Source organism: Quercus robur, chromosome 5, assembly GCF_932294415.1.
Source record: "Quercus robur chromosome 5, dhQueRobu3.1, whole genome shotgun sequence".
In the NCBI taxonomy this organism is placed as follows: Eukaryota; Viridiplantae; Streptophyta; class Magnoliopsida; order Fagales; family Fagaceae; genus Quercus; species Quercus robur.
The window spans coordinates 53,611,666-53,630,609 of record NC_065538.1 but is presented as its reverse complement, the minus strand read 5'-3'; the positions used below and the strand labels follow the sequence as shown (position 1 = coordinate 53,630,609).

The following is an 18,944-nucleotide window of genomic DNA, read 5'->3' as shown; positions in this document are numbered from 1 at the left end:
TCAGGACATCAATCCCTCTCCCCCCACCCCCACCCAAAAAAGAAAAAAGAAAAGGAAGCAAAAAATTGGATAACAAAAGGAAGTATTTGAAGTAACAATGTTTGATAATTCAAAAGAGATAATGTTGCAAAGAAACCTTCACATCCGAAGCCAAACTTGAAATTAATCTTTGCACTAACCAAATCTACCATTCTGCATTTATGAAGAACTGGAATTAAAAGGAAAAAGAAAAAAACGAAAGAAAAAAAAGAAGCATTAAGACAAAGTACATGTAAATAATATGTCAACAAAAGCACTGCTTGAGTACACAAGTCTGAATTGCATTTGGGCTGGTCAATGGTATCTGGTGCTAGAACTTTCTGTTAATAGCTGCCAGAGATAGTTGATATTACTTGTAAACTATTGAGCACTATATATGTGTATTATACCTTCTTATTGCACACAAAGAACACTAAGACTCTGCATTCACTGACACAAAATATACATTTGAATTTTTTTAATCTGTGTAAGATGGTATCATACACTTGAGAATTCCCAACCCTTTAAGATCTTGGTGTTCAGGTTGGGTGAGGGGGTTGTATGGAGTGGGATTGTGGAAGTATATTCAAGGCAGTTGGGACAACTTCACACAGTTCATTAGATACGATATCAGAGGTGGCACTAAAGTTTGGTTTTAGCATAATTTATGGCAGGGGGAAGCTCTGCGCAAGGAGAGGTATCCCAACTTGTGTTTAATAGCAAGAGATACAGTGGCATATTATGCAGAGATCAGGTCTGGACAGATCTCTTGGACATTGGGAGTCATTCACGCAGTTCAGGATTGGGAAATGGAATCTGTGGCACAGCTATTGGAGGATCTTTCCCAAGCAAATATCAGGCATGGGAAGTTAGATAAGTTGGTGTGGATTCCTTAGTAGAACCAAGGTTTCCAGGTAAAGAGCCAAGATAGAGTTTTGAGGAGAAGTATACGGAAAGCCAGGATCCCACCAAGGGTGGCTTTCTTTTCATGGTGTGTGGCTTTGGGGAAGATTGTGACTGCCACTAATTTAAGGATGAGGGGCATTGTTATAATGGCGTGGTGCTTCATGTGCAAGAAGTATGGGGAGAACGCTAATCACTTTTTTTTACATTGTGAAATGGAGAAGGAATTATGGTATAAGATTTTCTGTATATTTGGAGTCAATTGGGTGATGCTGAATTTGGTTCAGGATATGTTGGTGTGTTGGAAGGAGAGAGAGAGAGAGAGAGAGAGAGAGAGAGAGGGGGGGGGGGGGAGGTGTTGGATTGAGAAATAAGGAGGGAGTTGGCAAGCTGTTCCATTGAACCTAACGTGGTGTCTTTGGAGAGAACAGAATGACCAGTGTTTTGAGGGTCAAGAATGAGTATGGCGAAGCTAAAGTGCTCATTTCTGAAGTCCTTATATAATTTGTCCTCTTTGCCACCTTTCTCAATAGAGGGGTTCTTAGAATTTTAGGATTCCTTGAGCTTTTACTAGTCTTGTATTTTCATTTGTCAATTGTATTTTATTTGAGGCCCCAGTGGTTAATTTTTTTTGATAGGTAATAAAGATTGTATTCAAAAACACTACCTTATGCAGAAAAACGTAAGGCAGAGAGGAAAATACAAAGGGAAAAGAAAGAGTGTAAAGATAAAGAAAAGGAAAGATACTAAGTACATAGGAGGGAGCTAAGGAACATAGGGAGAGAATCACTAGAGGTGAGTCCCCACGCCCTAGACCAGTCAAACAAAGTGCCACTAAAGGAGGCCAATAGTTGGTCATCCGAACTATCCATGTCCTCAAACGTCCTCCTATTTTGCTCCCTCCAAAGACACCACATCAAGCATAATGGAGCTAAATTCCAAATGCTAGAAAAATGCTTTCCAAGCCAATTCCACCAACCAAAAAAAGTATTTGCAACCGATCTTGGCAAGACGCAAGAGAACCCAAAGAATCTAAACACCAAAGTCCACAACCGATAAGTCTTTCCACAATGTAGTAACAAATGATCCACCGTCTCCCCATTATTGCGGCACGTGATACACCAATCAACAAAATCCAACCTTCTACCCCTCAAATTATCACCTGTAAGGATCCTATCCCATACAACAGTCCATACAAAGAAGGAACCACGCCGAGAAGCCTTAACCTTCCAAACACCTTTCCAAGAAAAAATAATGGGCAAGGGGCTTCTTAACTTATTGTAGAACGATCAAATATCAAAGTCCCCATTTTTTGTCAACTTCCATCGCATACGACCTCCGTTCTCAGTGGGAGGTAGATTTGAGCCCAAGGTACGGAGAAAATCATCCACACCACCCATTTCCCAATTATTTGGTCTCCGAGTAAAATGAACATCCTAGCTTCTCCGCTCATCTATCCCCAACCGTTCTTGAAGAAGCCACCGATGCCCCTTTATCGGAGACCATCCCATACACATTCGGAAAAGTCAATTGAAATGGAGAATCCCCACACCATAGATCTGTCCAAAGCTTCACTCTATCCCCCACCCCTACCTCAAAGCGAATATTCTCGCTAAAATCCTCCCATCCCAGTGGTTAATTGGGTTTATTAGTATTTTATTTAAAGTCAATGGTATTTTTGTAATTCAATAATGGATAATTCCCAAGTTATTTAGTATTAGAATTTCCTACTTCAACTAAAATTTGGGTTTAGTAATCTTATAAGCAAAGTATTTTACTCCTTTGGTGGAGGGGATTATTTTGATTAATAATATTTCCATTGAAAGATATGAAAATCAAATCCAAATTCATAACCACAAGAAAGTAATGTAAGTGTTAGTTGGCTTTGTAAGTCCACACTTTTATAAATTTCTAAATGACAGTTAACATATTAACACTAATTTCAAAAGTGTAAAGGTGAGTAGTCCGACACAAGCTGCCATCTCAAAAATATAAACCTACATGGGTAAAAGGTGGTAATCCTTCATTTTTAATAAGTTTTGGCCCCAAGGGGGGGGGAATGACCAATAATATAGACATCTCAAAGCAAGTATATTTAGACCCACATTGCAAGATTAAGTGTTTCACTACTTTCCCTCAACTATAGTTATCTGTTAATGTGTTTGTCAAACATGTGACAGTAGGCATGTCTTGACACAATGACAAAAGTTCAATATGCACTCCATATAGTGCTTGTCAACATGTGTAACAGACACAATGTAACATGCCCATCTCTAAAAATTTGATTATAGGCATCAGACTCAACCCAACAAGATTGAGACAATAACAAGGGGATGGCAGCAAATAATATCAACTTCAACCATTCTCCCTTCTGGCTACAGGTATGGGGTCATCCTTTAGGTATGATGTCGGAAAAAACCCAGAAGAGATATTGGAAATAGTATGGGGAACTTTTTGATGGCAGATTCAAGATCATGGTCTTTGGACCAAGAAAAATTTATGAGGATTCATGTAGATATTCCTTTGGACAAATCACTGAGGCAAGGCGTTGTGGGGTGAAAGCTAGTCCAGAAGGAGAGATCTCTTGAGTTTATTTCCGATATGAAAGGCTCCCTGTTTTCTGTTTTTCATGTGGGATAATGGGGCACAATGGGCGACATTGCCAATCCATGGGAAATCCTACTAATGAACCCCAGCAATATGGAGAATGGCTAAGAGCTCAAGGGGGAAACAAAATGGGAAGCTTAAAAATTGGTCCAGCAAAAGCAGCAGTGACGCCCACTAATCCTCAAGATTCAGGGGAAACAAGGCAAAGTACAGCACCTGAGGAAAAGGAAAGTCAGAGGCAAGATTCTGTGAGGCAAAACCAGGTGGTGGAAAACTTCCTTGGAAAAAAAAAAAAAAAAAAAAAAAAAACCTGATGTAACCTTACCTGGTGTGTCAGTTGATGGAGATGGAAGCTTTTTGGAAGAAGCAACTCAAATTCAAATTCAAAAAAGCAAAGAAAAATCTGCCAGGCCAGAAAGGGTGGGTACCCACGATAGAAGAGTTGAGAAAGGAGGAATGGAATCATATGTGTTTGAAGACAATGTGGAGTTAGTTGGTAGTGATGAATGGGGCCCACAAACCGGCAAAGGGGCTGAGAAAAACAAAGAGCAGCAGAAGGTGACAAGCCCAATGAAAACACAAAATGGGCCTAACGAAGAAATGTACACTAACATAGAAGGTGAAAAAGCCCAAACAAAGAAGGGTAAATGGAAGAAATTTGCAAGAGGAAAATTAAAAAACACTGAAGCAGTGATGGAGATTATTGAAAGCACAGTGGGAACGAAGCATAGGCTATTGGAAGATGAGATAACAGAAGATGAAGGCAGACAAAAAAGGATATGAGAAGGTGAGTCTCTGTCTTATTCAAACAGCGGTAGCTGCAAGGCAGCACCACCGAGAGCCACGAATACCTTAAGCTGGAACAGCCGGGGAATTGGGAACCCCCGGACAGTTCGAGCGTTGCATGATTGGTGCAACAAAGTAATCCCAAATTAGTCTTTTTAATGGAGAGGAAAGTAGGAACAAGAAGAACAGTGAAGGTAAAAGAAAAAATTGGTTTTCCTAATGGCTTAATCATCCCTAGTGAAGGTAGAAGTGGGGGAATGGCTCTATTGTGGATTAAGGACGTGGATGTTGAAATTAAAACCTTCTCAATCACATATAGATGCAATTGTTATGGATCCTATCTCAGTATTCAAGTGGAGGATGACAGGGTTCTATGGAAACCCAAGAACAAGCTTGAGGAGAGGATCATGGAATTTGCTTCGATATCTCAATTCCCAATACCAAATGTCGTGGGTATGTTTGGGAGATTTCAATAAAATTTTAATGGCAACAGAGAAAGCAAGAGGTCTAGAAAGATCCCAGCAACAAATGGAGGGTTTTAGGGAGGCTATAAATATCTGTGGTTTCCAAGACAAGGGGTATGAAGGGCCATATTTCACTCGGTGCAACCAAAGACATGGGAGGGGAAGTAGCTGAATATTTCAAAGACATGGTATGGGAGGCATTGCAAGCATAGCATCAGAATATTTCAAAGAGCTATTCTCTACCTCTTCTCCAACCAGAATGGAGGAAGTAGCTGATCTAGTTCCAGGAAAAGTCACTCAAGAGATGAATAAGCAACTCACGAAGGAATTTCAAAAGGAGGAAATTATTCAAGCTGTCCGAAATATGCATCCAAAAAGAGCCCCGAGCCCTGACGGTATATTTGCTATCTTTTACCAAAAATATTGGGATGTCATTAGAGATGATGTAATCAATATTGTGCTAAATGTTCTAAACTCAAATGCATCAGTAGCAGCCCTAAACCAAGCTAATATTTACCTCATTCCAAAAACAAATTGCCCATCCAAATGAGTGAATTCCGGCCTATAAGTCTGTGCAATGTGTCTTACAATCCTCTCTACCATTATTTCAGAAAACTAACGTACTTTTGTTCCAGGCCGTCTTATAACAAATAATGTACTGTTTGCTTTTAAAATCATGCACTACTTAAAAAAAGAAAGAAGGAAAAGAGTGTTATATGGCCATAAAGCTTGATATGAGCAAGGCCTATGACTGAGTAGAATGGAGTTTCCTAAAGAAAGTCATGGAGAGAATGGGTTTAAATGAAAAATGGATAAATCTTATTATGAATTGCATGCATTACTACTGTAACTTATTTTGTGCTTATTAATGGTGTTGCCCATGGCTATATAACCCCTACAAGGGGTTTACACCAAGGAGACCCAATATCCCCATACTTATTTCTCCTAGTTTCAGAAGACTTCACGGTATTAATTTTGGAAGCAGCTAGGCACAAAAGACTCTAGAATTTCCATATGCAAAAACTGCCTACTATCATCCATCTCCTCTTCGCTGATGATAGCATTTTATATTGCAAAGCAACTGTGCAAGAAATCATGGAACTACTAGATATACTTCAAAAGTACGAAGAAGCATCAGGCCAAAAAATTAACATAGACAAATCCTCTGTGTTTTCTAGCTGAAATATAGAAGAAGAGAAAAGAGCTGAAATGAAAGAAAGCCTCAGCCAAATGCAAGATGCTCAACCCAAAAAATATCTGGGTCTCCCTTCAATGATTGGCAGGTCAAAGAAACAAGCTTTCAATGAAGTAAAGGGGAGGGAGGGGCAGGGAAGAAGCTGATAAGGTGGAAGGAAAAGTTGTTATCCATTGGAGGTAGAGAAATTTTGATAAAGACCGTGGCTCAGGCAGTACCAACATATACAATGGGATGTTTCCTACTCCCAAAGGGCCTATGTGATGACATTGAAGGAATGATGCAAAACTTTTGGTGGGGGCAAAGGCAGCAAGAATCAAAAATTGCTTGGGTGGGCTGGTCAAAGATGTGCAAAGAAAAAAGGAAGGAGGTATGGGATTTAGGGATCTTCAAGCTTTCAATCTTGCTATGCTTTCTAAATAAGAGTGGCGAATGCATGAAGAGCCGTCCTTCTTGATGGCCTAGTTGTACAAAGCAAAATATTTCCAAAATTGTGATGTCCTTAGTGCCGATTTGGGGAGCAACCCATCCTATGCATGGAGGAGTATCTACAAAAGTTTGGAGGTTCTTAAGCAAGGCACTAGATGGAGAGTGGGCCAATAAGTGGATGCCAACTCCTACAACCTACAAGGTCATATCCCCGCAAAAAGATTTTAGGGATTGCCCAATGGTATCAGCACCCATAGACATAGACACAAGAACATAGAGAAAAGATAGGTTGGACAATATCTTCCTCCCTTTTGAGGTGGAAACGATTCTCAACATCCCCATCAGTCACCACTTACTAGAAGACCCCATCATTTGGGTGGGTAATAAAAAAGGAATTTTCTCAATGAAGAGTGCTGACTTTGTAGCCAAGCAAGTGGTGAAATAAATTCACAAGGAGAATCTTCAGTGGGAGACATGCGAACCCCTCTTTGGAAGAAGATGTGGCACTTAAATATCCCAGAAAAAGTTCGCATTTTTGCTTGGCAAATATGTATGAATGCGATTCCCACTATGATGAATTTAAATAATAGAGGAGTTCAAACAGATGCCATCTACCCCATCTGCAGAAAAGAAGTGGAAACAGTGGAGCATGCCATCCTAAAGTGTGATCTTGTCAAAGCTGTCTGGTCCAACAAGAATTTTGGGATGCAGCTGTAATATATCAGACCTGGCTTTAGCCATAATAAGTGAAGGGGCTCAAAGTGATTTGGAAAAGTTGTTTGGAGTGGCCTGGGGGATATGGTATTACAGAAATCAATTAGTGTATGAAGCCAGTAAAACAACAGCGGATCAGGTATAGGGGACAACAATTCATATGATTGAAGATATTAAGAATGCAAACAACCTATTGGCTACAAAAAAAATGAGGTTAGAGCATGGAAGCCTCCCCCGGAAGGTGTGTTCCTCATAAATGTGGATGGAGCTATCCCTGCTATGGATCGTCATTCTGATGTGGGTGTTGTGATTAGGGATTGGGAAAATCAAGTGGTTGCATCCATTAGCTTGCCCTTACCTGGTAAATTTGCAATTAAGGAAACTAAAGCCATTGCCATGGAACAAGGCATTGTCCTGCCCATATGTTGGGCCTGGAAAATATTATGTTGGAAGGAGACTCTTTGCAGATTATTCAAGCAGTACAAGCCAAAGATTGCAGGGGAGTGGCTGGCCACATTATTGCTGGTATTATCCAAGAAATGTCAAAATTTTGAATGGCAGTGACTAGGCACATAAGCAGGAATGGCAACAAGGTAGCCCATGAACTTGCACAATATGCCAAGAGGTCTGGAGAATTGAAGAGCTGGTTTGGTACAGCTCCAGAGTTTGTAGCTGGCCTTCTTCACACAGATGCTTACAGCTAGCTAGCTTAACCTGGTTTTTGGTCTATTTTGGTGCCTTTGTTTTGTCCTGTTGTTCTACTCTGGTTTTACTTGTGTGTTCTGATCTGGTTGTATATTTTTTCTTCTTGAATGAAAGTTCAGTTTCCATAACAAAAAAAAAAACAAGGGGACCATGGAAACAACTCTGATGTAGCAAACATCCCATCTCCTAAGATTGCTGGTGCAAAACCAATCTCATCCACTTGTGATATTTTCAGATAAGTATTAAAATAGAAAAAAAGGAAAAGAAGAAATACCTTGTTCTTTACTAATTCTGAAAAGATTGGTATACATCAATATTACCAAGGAGTGCTAGATCAAGATCAAATACCCACCCCACCTTTTAGGCAGTTGCAAAGCAAAATAGCTCTTCTTCCCACCCAACCAGCTTTTATGACATATAAACCTTATAAAGGTATTAGGACCATCAAACCAATCTGTGATCAAAAAGAGAATACTATTTCACCATAATGACAATTTAGACGGTTACAAAGTTTAAGGGCTTCTCAATGAGCAAAACCAGGGTCTAAAAAATTGATACTAGTTCATGTTATCTAATAAATGCAGTAATAAATTCATAAATGAAAACAACAGAATCAGTTTCAAAAACTTTTCTATTTTGTGGAGGAACAAAAGTAAATCATGAAAGGCTCAGACTTAGAATTTATACAAACCATGGTTTCTAGGAATAACAGAAGACTGAGGTCCATCATATTGCTTCTGTTCAAAAACCCCAAAAGGTACCTCAGGCTTGTTTGCAGCTACGTGCTCTAGCTTATACCACAGAGGGGGCTGGAGAGCATACTCAAAAAGACGGAAGAAGCGCCTTTCATATGTGAATAGAACCAGGCAATATGATATTCAGCCTTATTTTATTATAATTAGAACTCACACAACAATATGGAATGAACCAGTGTTGGCAAAGTTCAGCTTTTTATATAATTAGACGTGCTCTGGCTTATACCACATGGGAGCCTGGAGAGCATACTCAAAAGGATGGAAGAAGCGCCTTTCATATGTGACAATATCATTATTTTCCCATCTCTACAGGAACAAGATCTAGTATTTCACCCAACTAACCTTTCTAAGGCGATACAAGCATTTCACCCAACTAACCTTTCTAAGGTGATGAAACATATGTAACTAGCTAAACAGCAAATGACAAAGAATGACAAGTAAAATATAAGAAACTATTTATTGGATAAAACTGGTTTTAGTTTTACCTTGCAGAGTTCAACTAACACAGTGCCAAGAGATTCTTGAGAATCATAAGGGCAGAGATGACAAAAGATTTGGTAGCCTCAATTGCCTCATCAGATCAATCCAATTGTTTCATCACAATTGCCACTTGATTGCTACTTCTATTTTCTCACAATATTTTTAAAAGCATCCTGGATAAGAAAGATACATATTACTTCCTTCTTTCAAGACCGAGTCTCACACATTTCCACTTAGCAAGTTGCCATTTAAAAAGCTAACAAAAGCAACATCGGAAGATTAGTATGATATACCAATACTAGAATGCGAAAACAATTGAACAAATCCAATATGAAAATCTAAGCCTGCATTTGGCAGGATACCGAGAAATGGTTCTGTACCAGAAGGCAAGTTTAATCATAAGAAATCGTGAACAACATGCATGCATTTGTGTACGCATGTATTTCACTTTTCAGGTGCTTGTGTTTATATAAATCTGAGTCCTCCAGACTTTGAAAATGAAATGCTTACTAGTTTTAATATGTAAGTAAATACGCCCATATTTCAATATACTTACAGGAATCTCAGGGGCTCTAAGTTTATACTAGGTGGAAGTTCCCCGACCAAATAACCATTATCAATCCTTGGGCAATTTTCCAAGTCAGTATATCAAAAAGTAGAACATTTGTAATTTAAAAAAGGAAAAAGTAGTTAACAAGGCATTAGGCATCATTCAGTTAACACTACTAGTAGTTAATTTTCTCTTGAAACAAGCACTGATTCTATCAAAATGTTATGCATCTACTAACCTGTTTCCGAAAAATAGAAGAAAACAAGACAATAGTAATAAGAAAACAACTAATGCCACTTGTTCATGTATTAGGTATCTGATGTTTCTAGATTCTAATGGTTGATCAATTTTATACATACAAATATCTAGAGGGGTTTACATAAGTGTGTGTCCATATATTAGCTAATCATGATATTCCCAATAATGTTTGAGTTAGAACTTATTTCTACCTCATTATTCAAAATCATTACAATCTTTCTTCTTATTTGAGGTTTTTTACATTATTTTGTAATGCTCACATGTTACTTTTCTTCGTTGTATAAACTTTTGCTATGTCTTTTTGCCGTGTATTCTCTAAGTACCAATTGAAAGCTGCATGCGTCAATTAACATTTGCATATTTACAATGACAACTATTAGAATCTATAAATGCTCATAAACATTCAGAACACTGAATCTTTATATTAAATTATCTACACTGACATCTTCCCAACCTTCATTCATCAAATAAATGCAAAAAAATCTGCCCAATGTCTACATTTTATAAGTGAAAATAATACTTAATAGTAATCCACCCTTACTTTGTATCTTCATTTTAAAGGCCTCCATTTTTCTTGTTCATTGAAGCAAAAGCATGTTTACTTTGCATGTTTATAATGATGATAACTTAAACATTGCAAACTAAGGAAAAACCATGCTCCAATACTTGACATGCTTTACTTACAACATCTCCAGATTTTTCACTGCCAGATGTATGCAAGTATCTCCCCAGAAATCTTATAGTTTTTCAAAACCCTAAAATGCATAACCGAATATCAAATCAACCATCATCAAGTCAAAAAAATTATATAATTTGACAATGTAAGTACTAAACATACAATCTTCCTATGCCAGTCATGTTTCTCAACATAGGAAAATCCTGATTTGGCCCCTTGACATCACTAATCCTATTGTAAGGATGCAAACCATAAGCCAAAACCATTGATTAATATACAAAATCAAACTCACATCCTATCATACTTCTGGATGGATATGGGAAGGTTTTTTACTCACAACTCAAGTAAATTATTCAGAAGAGATATATTTGGTGGGATGGGTCCCTCAAGTCCACTCGCATGCATTTCTCTTCAAGAATTTAAATTTGAATGAGAATATACTTTGAATTTAGATTTATATACCATTAAGAACTCAAAGCACTTGAGATATTTTTCGAAAAGAACAAGGATCTCACAATCTTGTCAATTGTTTCCAATTCTGTATGAAATCAGGTATAATTCCTCTGAAGTTGTTATCATTTATCCTACTGCATTGTGCAATAAAATGATTTTTGATCAGGAAAAGTTGATATTTATGCTTTAAGGGAAAGGCAAACATGTATATAGAGGTAGGTATTTAAGCTTAAAAGAAAGGCAAATATATAAAAAGAGGTAGATATAATAAATTCTCACAAATCTGTTAGGTTTCTCAGCCTAGCAAGACCCATAGGCAAGTTCCCTGTCAAATTATTGGAGGAGAGCACCCTGCAATTACAACATTGAAGCAATGAACCACAGAAATCCTTCAGAAAAGTGTTAAAAGTGAAGAGAAAATTTAAGAATTAAAGAACACAAATATGAAGAAATGAGGCGTCTCACAAAGTCTGCAAGTTGGTCAAATCCCCAAGCTTAGGAGGAACAAAGCCAGAGAATTGGTTTGCTTCAAGGCTCCTGTTAGAAAAGGGAGAAAAAAACAAGATAAAAAAAATGAAATATTGAGATTACTAAAAAAGCTTGCTAGAAAAAACATAATTAATCCCTCCATGAGGTCACTATGGAGTGCAGGGATATCAAATCTATTATGTAACAGATAAAGGATGAAAAGTTCCACAGGTTTTGAGGTCATGACAATACATTTAACAGGGAAACCAAAGCCTTTCTACTTCATTTCACAACTGCATCCCACTCACAAAGACTTCAATCACCATAAATGTCCATTGTACAAGATATACATGATTGAGTAAAACCAAAGTTCAAAACGTACATGTATGTGAGAGTAGTAGTATTTCCCAAATCCTTTGGAATTTTCCCTGAGAAGCGATTCACGAAAACAGAGCTGCGCATTACTTGCTGGTTAATTTAAGATAAGAGCAAATAAATATAAACTTTATCAATATAATTTTACAAAAGATCACATTGAGGTTAATTGTGTTGAAGCCTATTCCAATGGTATTGTTCCGTTGAGATAGTTGTACGCAAAATCACTACAATTAGAGGAAGCCAGGCATAAATTGAAAAGCACTGGAAAAAAATGTCTATTCAAACCTTGTGAATTTTGCTAGAAATTAGTGCAGCAAAATATTACCATCAAACATGTAATTGAAGCATTTGAAAACAATCTTACATTTAGCACTCTATACAAATGAGAAATAAAATATTGAGTATCATGAAAAGCAAATCAATGATAACATGCTAAGAGATGTAAACAAATTGCTTTTAAAAATAATGTTTACTGGAATACATTTACAATGTATGGTGTGATAAAATTATTAGCAATAACAATATATAGATGAGTAACTTTTAGACTTTTATCCATCATGTGGAGACAGACTCACGCATCAGATAGAAGAATTGCAGTAATAGTAATTAGTAATAAGATGAGGGAACTATACATCATTACGATATGACAGAAAGTGTTATTATTCTTACATTCACAAATGATGCTGCTCTCAGCATTCCCAGGTGTCTCTGGTGTTACCCCAACCATTTCAATTTGGCAAGAACTAGCGTTAAACCTCCAATACTTCACACCTATCATACTAGTTATTTCTTTGAGTGCCTCAACTAAACAACATCCACAATCAAATAAACATAACATGTCAAATCAGTGTTGTACAATTGCACTTGATGTAAAACAATGCCAATTCAATACTCCCTATTTTGGCTACATGAACTTAGAAATTTACATTAAAAAGCACCAAGCAAGGAAAATATTTATCTTCTCACTTGAGTAATGCCATTTTTGCAGGCTAACTTTAGATTGGAAATGCAGTGAGCTTAACCTTGTCCATCAGTTCTAAATACCTAAGACTTGAAGTGAAATAATAGGAACATACCATTCTACACTTTAATTACCCATTTTGTCTCTAACTTTCTCTTTTTCTTTGTTCTTGAAGGGACACATCGGCTCATAATCAAATAGAAACTAGAACTCCCAAATTATAACAAATTTAAGGCTGCTCTAATCACATCATTAGAAACTATCCTTTTTGCTCTAATAATCATTAGAACACGCTTATAATGATCAATTTCAAGTTCACACAAATCCTCAACCCACCAGTCCTCAGGCACCAGACAGTTTCTAATGCCATTCCAGTTTGGATCATTCCCATTTTCCTTTGGAAGCTTCTTTCGGTTATAGGTATAGGACCAGTCAACCTTGGAAACATCAACACAGGCCTTGGATTATTATGAGTGCAATTGAATTGTAAATTAGAGACCAAAGTGGCTAAGTTCTAAAATTATAAGCTAAAGGTAATCCCACTAATGCCTCTTAACAAACCTTTTGATTCCATCCCTTGATAACCATGCCTATAATTCCTTTTTAGCCCAATTTGATTACTATAATTAAATTATCAGGCAATTATCAACTAAGTGGATTCTAATACTATTTTAATAATCTTTATCCAGTAATAGGTTAGATATATAGAATTTTCATTAAACAAACCAATTTATCACACTTAAAATTTAAGCCTTGCTCCACAAGCATGTGAGAACTCTTGAGTTAGCATAGATCATTGTCACTCCGTATGTTGGAATTAGTTTAGAGGCTTTTATATATAACTAACTAAGCTTGTACTTTTTCCAGAGAAGGAAAGGGAAGTGGATCGAAAATTTAAAAATAGAAACAATCATAGCAGATTCTTGTATAAGGATCAGCCAGTGCAAATAGATTACTCATGCTGCATAAGTAGCTAGTGTCCCTTCTATGAATCAAAAATTCCACAATTCAAGGACAGTGATACAGGTGTTGGAGCAAGAAATTAAAATTTAAAAAAATAAAAACAAAAACATTGAAAAGAATTATCTTCAGTACATACTAAATTACTCAGCCAAAGAATATTGTAACTTATGAAGATAAAATTTTACATCCCCTACAATAAGAATGATGTCCATTGCCAGCTCACTTGCCACATACCTGCACATAGTTATGTTCCTCGTAATGAACTGATAACTATAAAGACACATACAAAAAAACTTTAAGCATGAGCAAAGGCATTCCTAAAGGATGAACAATATCTGAACTCATCAACAGGCCTTCCAACACTATCTTTATATGTTACCTACATGGGAAAGTTCACTAATAAGCAAGGCATAACTATTCATTCAAACTTTTTCGCATTTCCATGTAAATTCTCTGAAGCATTAAACTAATACAAGGAATCCACTTCACCAGAGGAAACATTCCAAAACAGAACCAATACTGAGATAATGCAAGACCTTAGTCGTAAAGTTGTTGGAATTCGGAGTAAAACTACAAATACTTGCCAAAAAGCAATATTGCTAGACCAAAGTAGTTTCAAATACACCAAGTTCAAGTTATCTTTATGAAAGCTAAATTAAAGTACCTACTTGAACCTCATAGTTACCATCTGTTGTCAATTAAAAGAATATGAGGGTTTACAATCACAAGGGTCACAATTTCCCCACAACATTTATGAGAAGGGAAAAACTTCAATCATACTATCTTAACTCAAGTTGGATTGCTGTTCCTAATATATGTGTATGTGATACAAATTTGCTAATAATTAATTTGAGGATCAGATCCATACTCCTGAACTTTTTGGTAGATAGATAAACCCAAAGTTCCAAATAAATAAATAAATATATAAAATATATATATATAGATTTGGTGAATTGTTACTCAAATTTTTTTTTTTTTTTTTTGCTGAATTACTACTCAAAAGCTAATTATTCACTCGATTAATAAGAACATCCCATCACATTCAATTGTCAATAATGTCAACTGAGGAGGTACTGGAAAAACAATACTACAATACCTGCAGCAAACAATCCAAACTGTGAAGTCATGATCTTCTGAAGAAAATTTAGCACAACTATAGAAATTTAGAAATTTAAAAAAACAGTGAATTTTCTATTGTCCTAATGTAGTTAGAAGTTAGAACTAAGAAAATAGAGCACCATTCTTCAAACCTCAAAATGCCAAGAAGAAATATATCATCAAAATTCAACGTCAATATCAAAAGTACAGGAAATGAGTACAAATGTGGGCCAAAAAATGGGAAAGGTCAAAAAGAATGACAATAAACTAACAGGAACTTTCAAACCCAACAACATTTAAATAAGCCCTAATTTCAATAGGCTACGAAGTTGTTAGCAGTCCCCAATGGGAGCAGGAAATAAACCTCAAACAACTATTTACCTGGGCAGAGTATATCTACTGTCTACATAGTATCAGAGAATATAACTCAAAATTCAAACTTTTCCATCGAACTGCAACAGTACGCGCTAAATGGAAAATCTACGAAAGAATAATGGTAAATCTAATACAAAAGAGATCATAAAGAGAAATTTTAATGAAGAGAGAGACAATTGAAAGGGCCAAAAATCATCTATAACAAGCTTATGCAAGACAAACTGAAATGCATCAAACATAAGATAGCAGCATCAGCAATTCCTAATTCACGTTTCAAAAGAAAAGTAACATGGCACCAAAAAATCTCTCACCTGACATTGTTCCCATCAGTCTGAAAGGAATCTGGCTTTGATCCAAGTTTCATAAACTTCATCTTTGAAAGCAAAAGAAGATCAACTAGCTTCAGCCCCTCTTATACCTTCAAAACTAACCTTCTTCAACACTCAACTGTAGTACTAAATGCCTAAATCAGATACCTCATAGTCACCACCACACCTCCCAGTAAGTGAACAAAAATAAAAACAACCCCCAATCAAGAAAAAGTCCCAGAAATAGAAAGGAATACTCCAAGGGGTGTGGGGACAGGATTTGCGAATGCAACCCAACCCAAGTAAGTTTCCTGGTCTCCAAAGATGGATCTCAAAGAGGGGTGAGGATATATGCTTGTGGAGGTATGAGTATGACTGAGAGTGAAGAATCTTTGACAACAACCGAGGCAAAAAAAAGAAGTGAGTCTGAGTAAGAAAGAGAAAGAGATAAAGGTTATCTTCAATGCCAAGAGAGCCAAATAAGTGGCTGTTTCCTTGGTTGGCGGCGAAGCCCAAGGAGCCCGGGCGCACCTAGTTAGCCAAGGAGACATAACCAACAGGCTATTAACACTAAAATATTTTTCAAATCAGTAACACCCACAAGCACAAATCTGACTCCACCTCACTCTTTCTCTATATATTTATATTTTTTTTCCCTGAACTTGCTGATCACTTTGTTACATTTGTTTTCCATTTTTTAAGGATTCATACCACTAGACCCTTTTGTGAGCTTCAAGTTCCAAACACAACAATATACAAATCAACTTTTGTTTATGAATTATTTAACCGTTGAAGTTTGAAAAAAAAAAAAACCTACAACAGAAAATAGCATCTCGGTATCAGTTGAAGAAACCACCAAAACGGTAGACAACAAGCATCTCTCTTTATTTTTGCACAGAATGGGAATAACCGAATAAATATGTAAGGAGAGTGAAAGATCAGAGAAAAAATTAAAAATAAAAATAAAGTTGATTATTGTAATGAACAACTAAACATTAACTACCAACAACAAAATCAGCTACAAAATTTAACTGAAAAATCTGAGGAATCCATCAGAATATATATACACAGAAAATCTAGTAAAATATTGAAGCTGAAAATCATGTTTATGTTGTCAATAATGGTAAGACTCTAAAACCCCACAATGAAGAAACATGCCTAATATCAAGATGGAAACACAAAGACAAAGCCCCAAAAGCCACTCTCCGTGTAAACTCCAACAAAACCCAAGACCCACATACATTTGAAAGTATATTCCACACCAATTAGAATAAAAAACCAAGAAAGGCGTTCAAAATTATGCTAAATTTAAAAGTCTAGTCAATAAAAATCAATAAAATTCAAGAACCAGGAAATTGCAAAAAGCAAGAGACCAAAGAAAATCCAAAAATAATTTTTTTTTTCATTACAAACAAGAACCAAATCAACAGGTACATGCAAACAAATCAGAATCCAAAAAAAAAAAAAACCCCATTAGTCTAAACCATATGAAAGCATAAAAAATCCCATTAGACCATATGAAAGCATAAAAAAACCCATTAGTCTAAACCATATGAAAGCACAAAAAAAAAACCCCCATTAGTCTAAACCATATGAAAGCACAAAAAACACCATTAGTCAAAACCATATGAAAGCACAAAAAAAAAAAAAACCCATTAGTCTTCCTCTCTGACATAGGCATCATCGGCCAGCGGCGGCATGGAAAACCCCCTCACCAGAGAAAATCTTCAAACCCTTTTCTTCTTCATCACCGTCAGTAGTCTCCAAAAACAGAAATAAAAATAATAATAAATTAAGCATTTCAAAATTAAAAACCCGTTTGAAGAGAGAAAGGATCAATTTTTTGGGGAAAATCTTTGAACCCGTCCGTTTCTTGAATTTAATCTGTCTGTTTTTGTGGAAAGGAAAACCACTTTCTTAAAGGAAAACCACTTTCTTGAGGGAAAATTTTCTGGTTTTCAAGACGGGTTGGGTTATCTGGGAAAGTGTGAGAAAAAAGTGAGAATTTTTTCAGAGAAAAAAAAGTGAAGAAAGGAAAGTGAGAGAGAGAAATTGAAACGACTAGCCGTTTTATAATTACTAGCCGTTGCGTCTTGGCACTTTTGCACGTGCGAGTTTATTTGATATAACCAAAATGACGTCTTAAATGAAATTCTGATTTTCAAAAAAAAAAACTACTGATTTTTCTTTCTTAAAATAAATACTGATTTTCAAATAGTTTTTGATAAATAAAAAATCAGTGTTCTTTTTTTCACCCCTTTTTCTTTGTGCTTTCAAAATACCAATTGCTGAAAGAACCATTTAAAAGAACCTCTATTTTTATGTTTTAATAAATTAAAAGGGTTGGTTTTTTTTTGTGTGTCGTTTTCCTCTCAAAGATATTATCATTTAGTGCCAAAAAAAAAAAATCAATTTATATGATTGTCTCAATATCTCATATTTTGTATTCGTATTTTAATTTTTAATACTACTTTTTCTTTTTACATTTTCCTCTATTTTAAGTCGTGCTGGAATAATTAGTAGCAAAGTCATTCTTAAGATTATAAATTCATATTATTTTATTACATGTATAACATATGAATTATCAATTTACAAATATAAAATCACTTAATTATAATGTTATAGTTACAAACATTGTGTTCAAGCACCTTTAAAAATCATTTTTATCATTTAAGCAAGAGGAAGGCTTCCATACATTCATTTGAATTGTCAATATCAACATGAATCTGTTTTATGAGCCAAAATTAGAAAAAACATTATTTGAACTTGTTTATAGAAGATCAGACCTAATTTAGTCTTTGTTTATTGTTAGGTTGATTTATCCAAAAAGTGAGCAAGTTCACGTCAGTTTTAAGTTACATAATTTATGGTATTGGTAACTCTAAATATCAAATTAAAAAAAAAATTAGAATAATAAAAAAATTGGGGTTTAAAAAGTTTGTATCAACATTAGAAAAAATTATATACATATATATATATATATATATATATTGATTCCCTTATGGTTCATTTTTAATCTCCTTTTAGCATTTAGATTTAGTTTGATTTCTTTAGACTTCAGGCACAGAATTGTTTGTATCTAACACTTGATTTAATGCAAGTAGTTTGCTCATTTACATTCGAACTAGTTTTTATTTTAGCTACTTGTGTTTGAATCATTTATTTTTAATTAGTTCTCTTAATTGAGCCAATACCATACAGTCCATACCCACATGAACTCAAAGATTTGATCTCAAGACAAATTTGATTAGCATGACTTGATTCTGATAAGAATTTCCCAAGTAATATTCAAATTCAACTAGTTTGATTTTAAAAAATTGTTTAAAGAGGTAATGGAGACATAAATTTTCTCAAGTTTTAGTACCATGATTGAAAAAAGACCCCCACTTTAAAATTTTCA

General features: G+C 35.7%; 1 protein-coding gene across 6 annotated transcripts in view; it reads right to left on the bottom strand.

Moving 5' to 3' along the window:
- Window positions 1–10,897: 10,897 nt before the first annotated feature.
- Window positions 10,898–18,944, bottom strand: part of LOC126728944 (probable leucine-rich repeat receptor-like serine/threonine-protein kinase At3g14840) — a 42,493-nt gene continuing 34,446 nt past the window's right edge. For 3 of the 6 annotated variants that reach the window (XM_050434709.1, XM_050434711.1, XM_050434710.1), the window contains 5 exons: window positions 12,509–12,628; window positions 11,844–11,889; window positions 11,459–11,530; window positions 11,273–11,344; window positions 10,898–11,127 (listed from right to left, as the gene is read on the bottom strand). In XM_050434709.1, coding sequence (XP_050290666.1) covers window positions 11,052–11,127; window positions 11,273–11,344; window positions 11,459–11,530; window positions 11,844–11,889; window positions 12,509–12,617 — 375 coding nt within the window. In that variant the 5' untranslated portion in view covers window positions 12,618–12,628 and the 3' untranslated portion in view covers window positions 10,898–11,051. Of the gene's footprint in view, window positions 11,128–11,272; window positions 11,345–11,458; window positions 11,531–11,843; window positions 11,890–12,508; window positions 12,922–18,944 lie in introns of those variants that run through there. The other 3 variants (XM_050434712.1, XM_050434713.1, XM_050434708.1) reach the window with 2 other exon arrangements.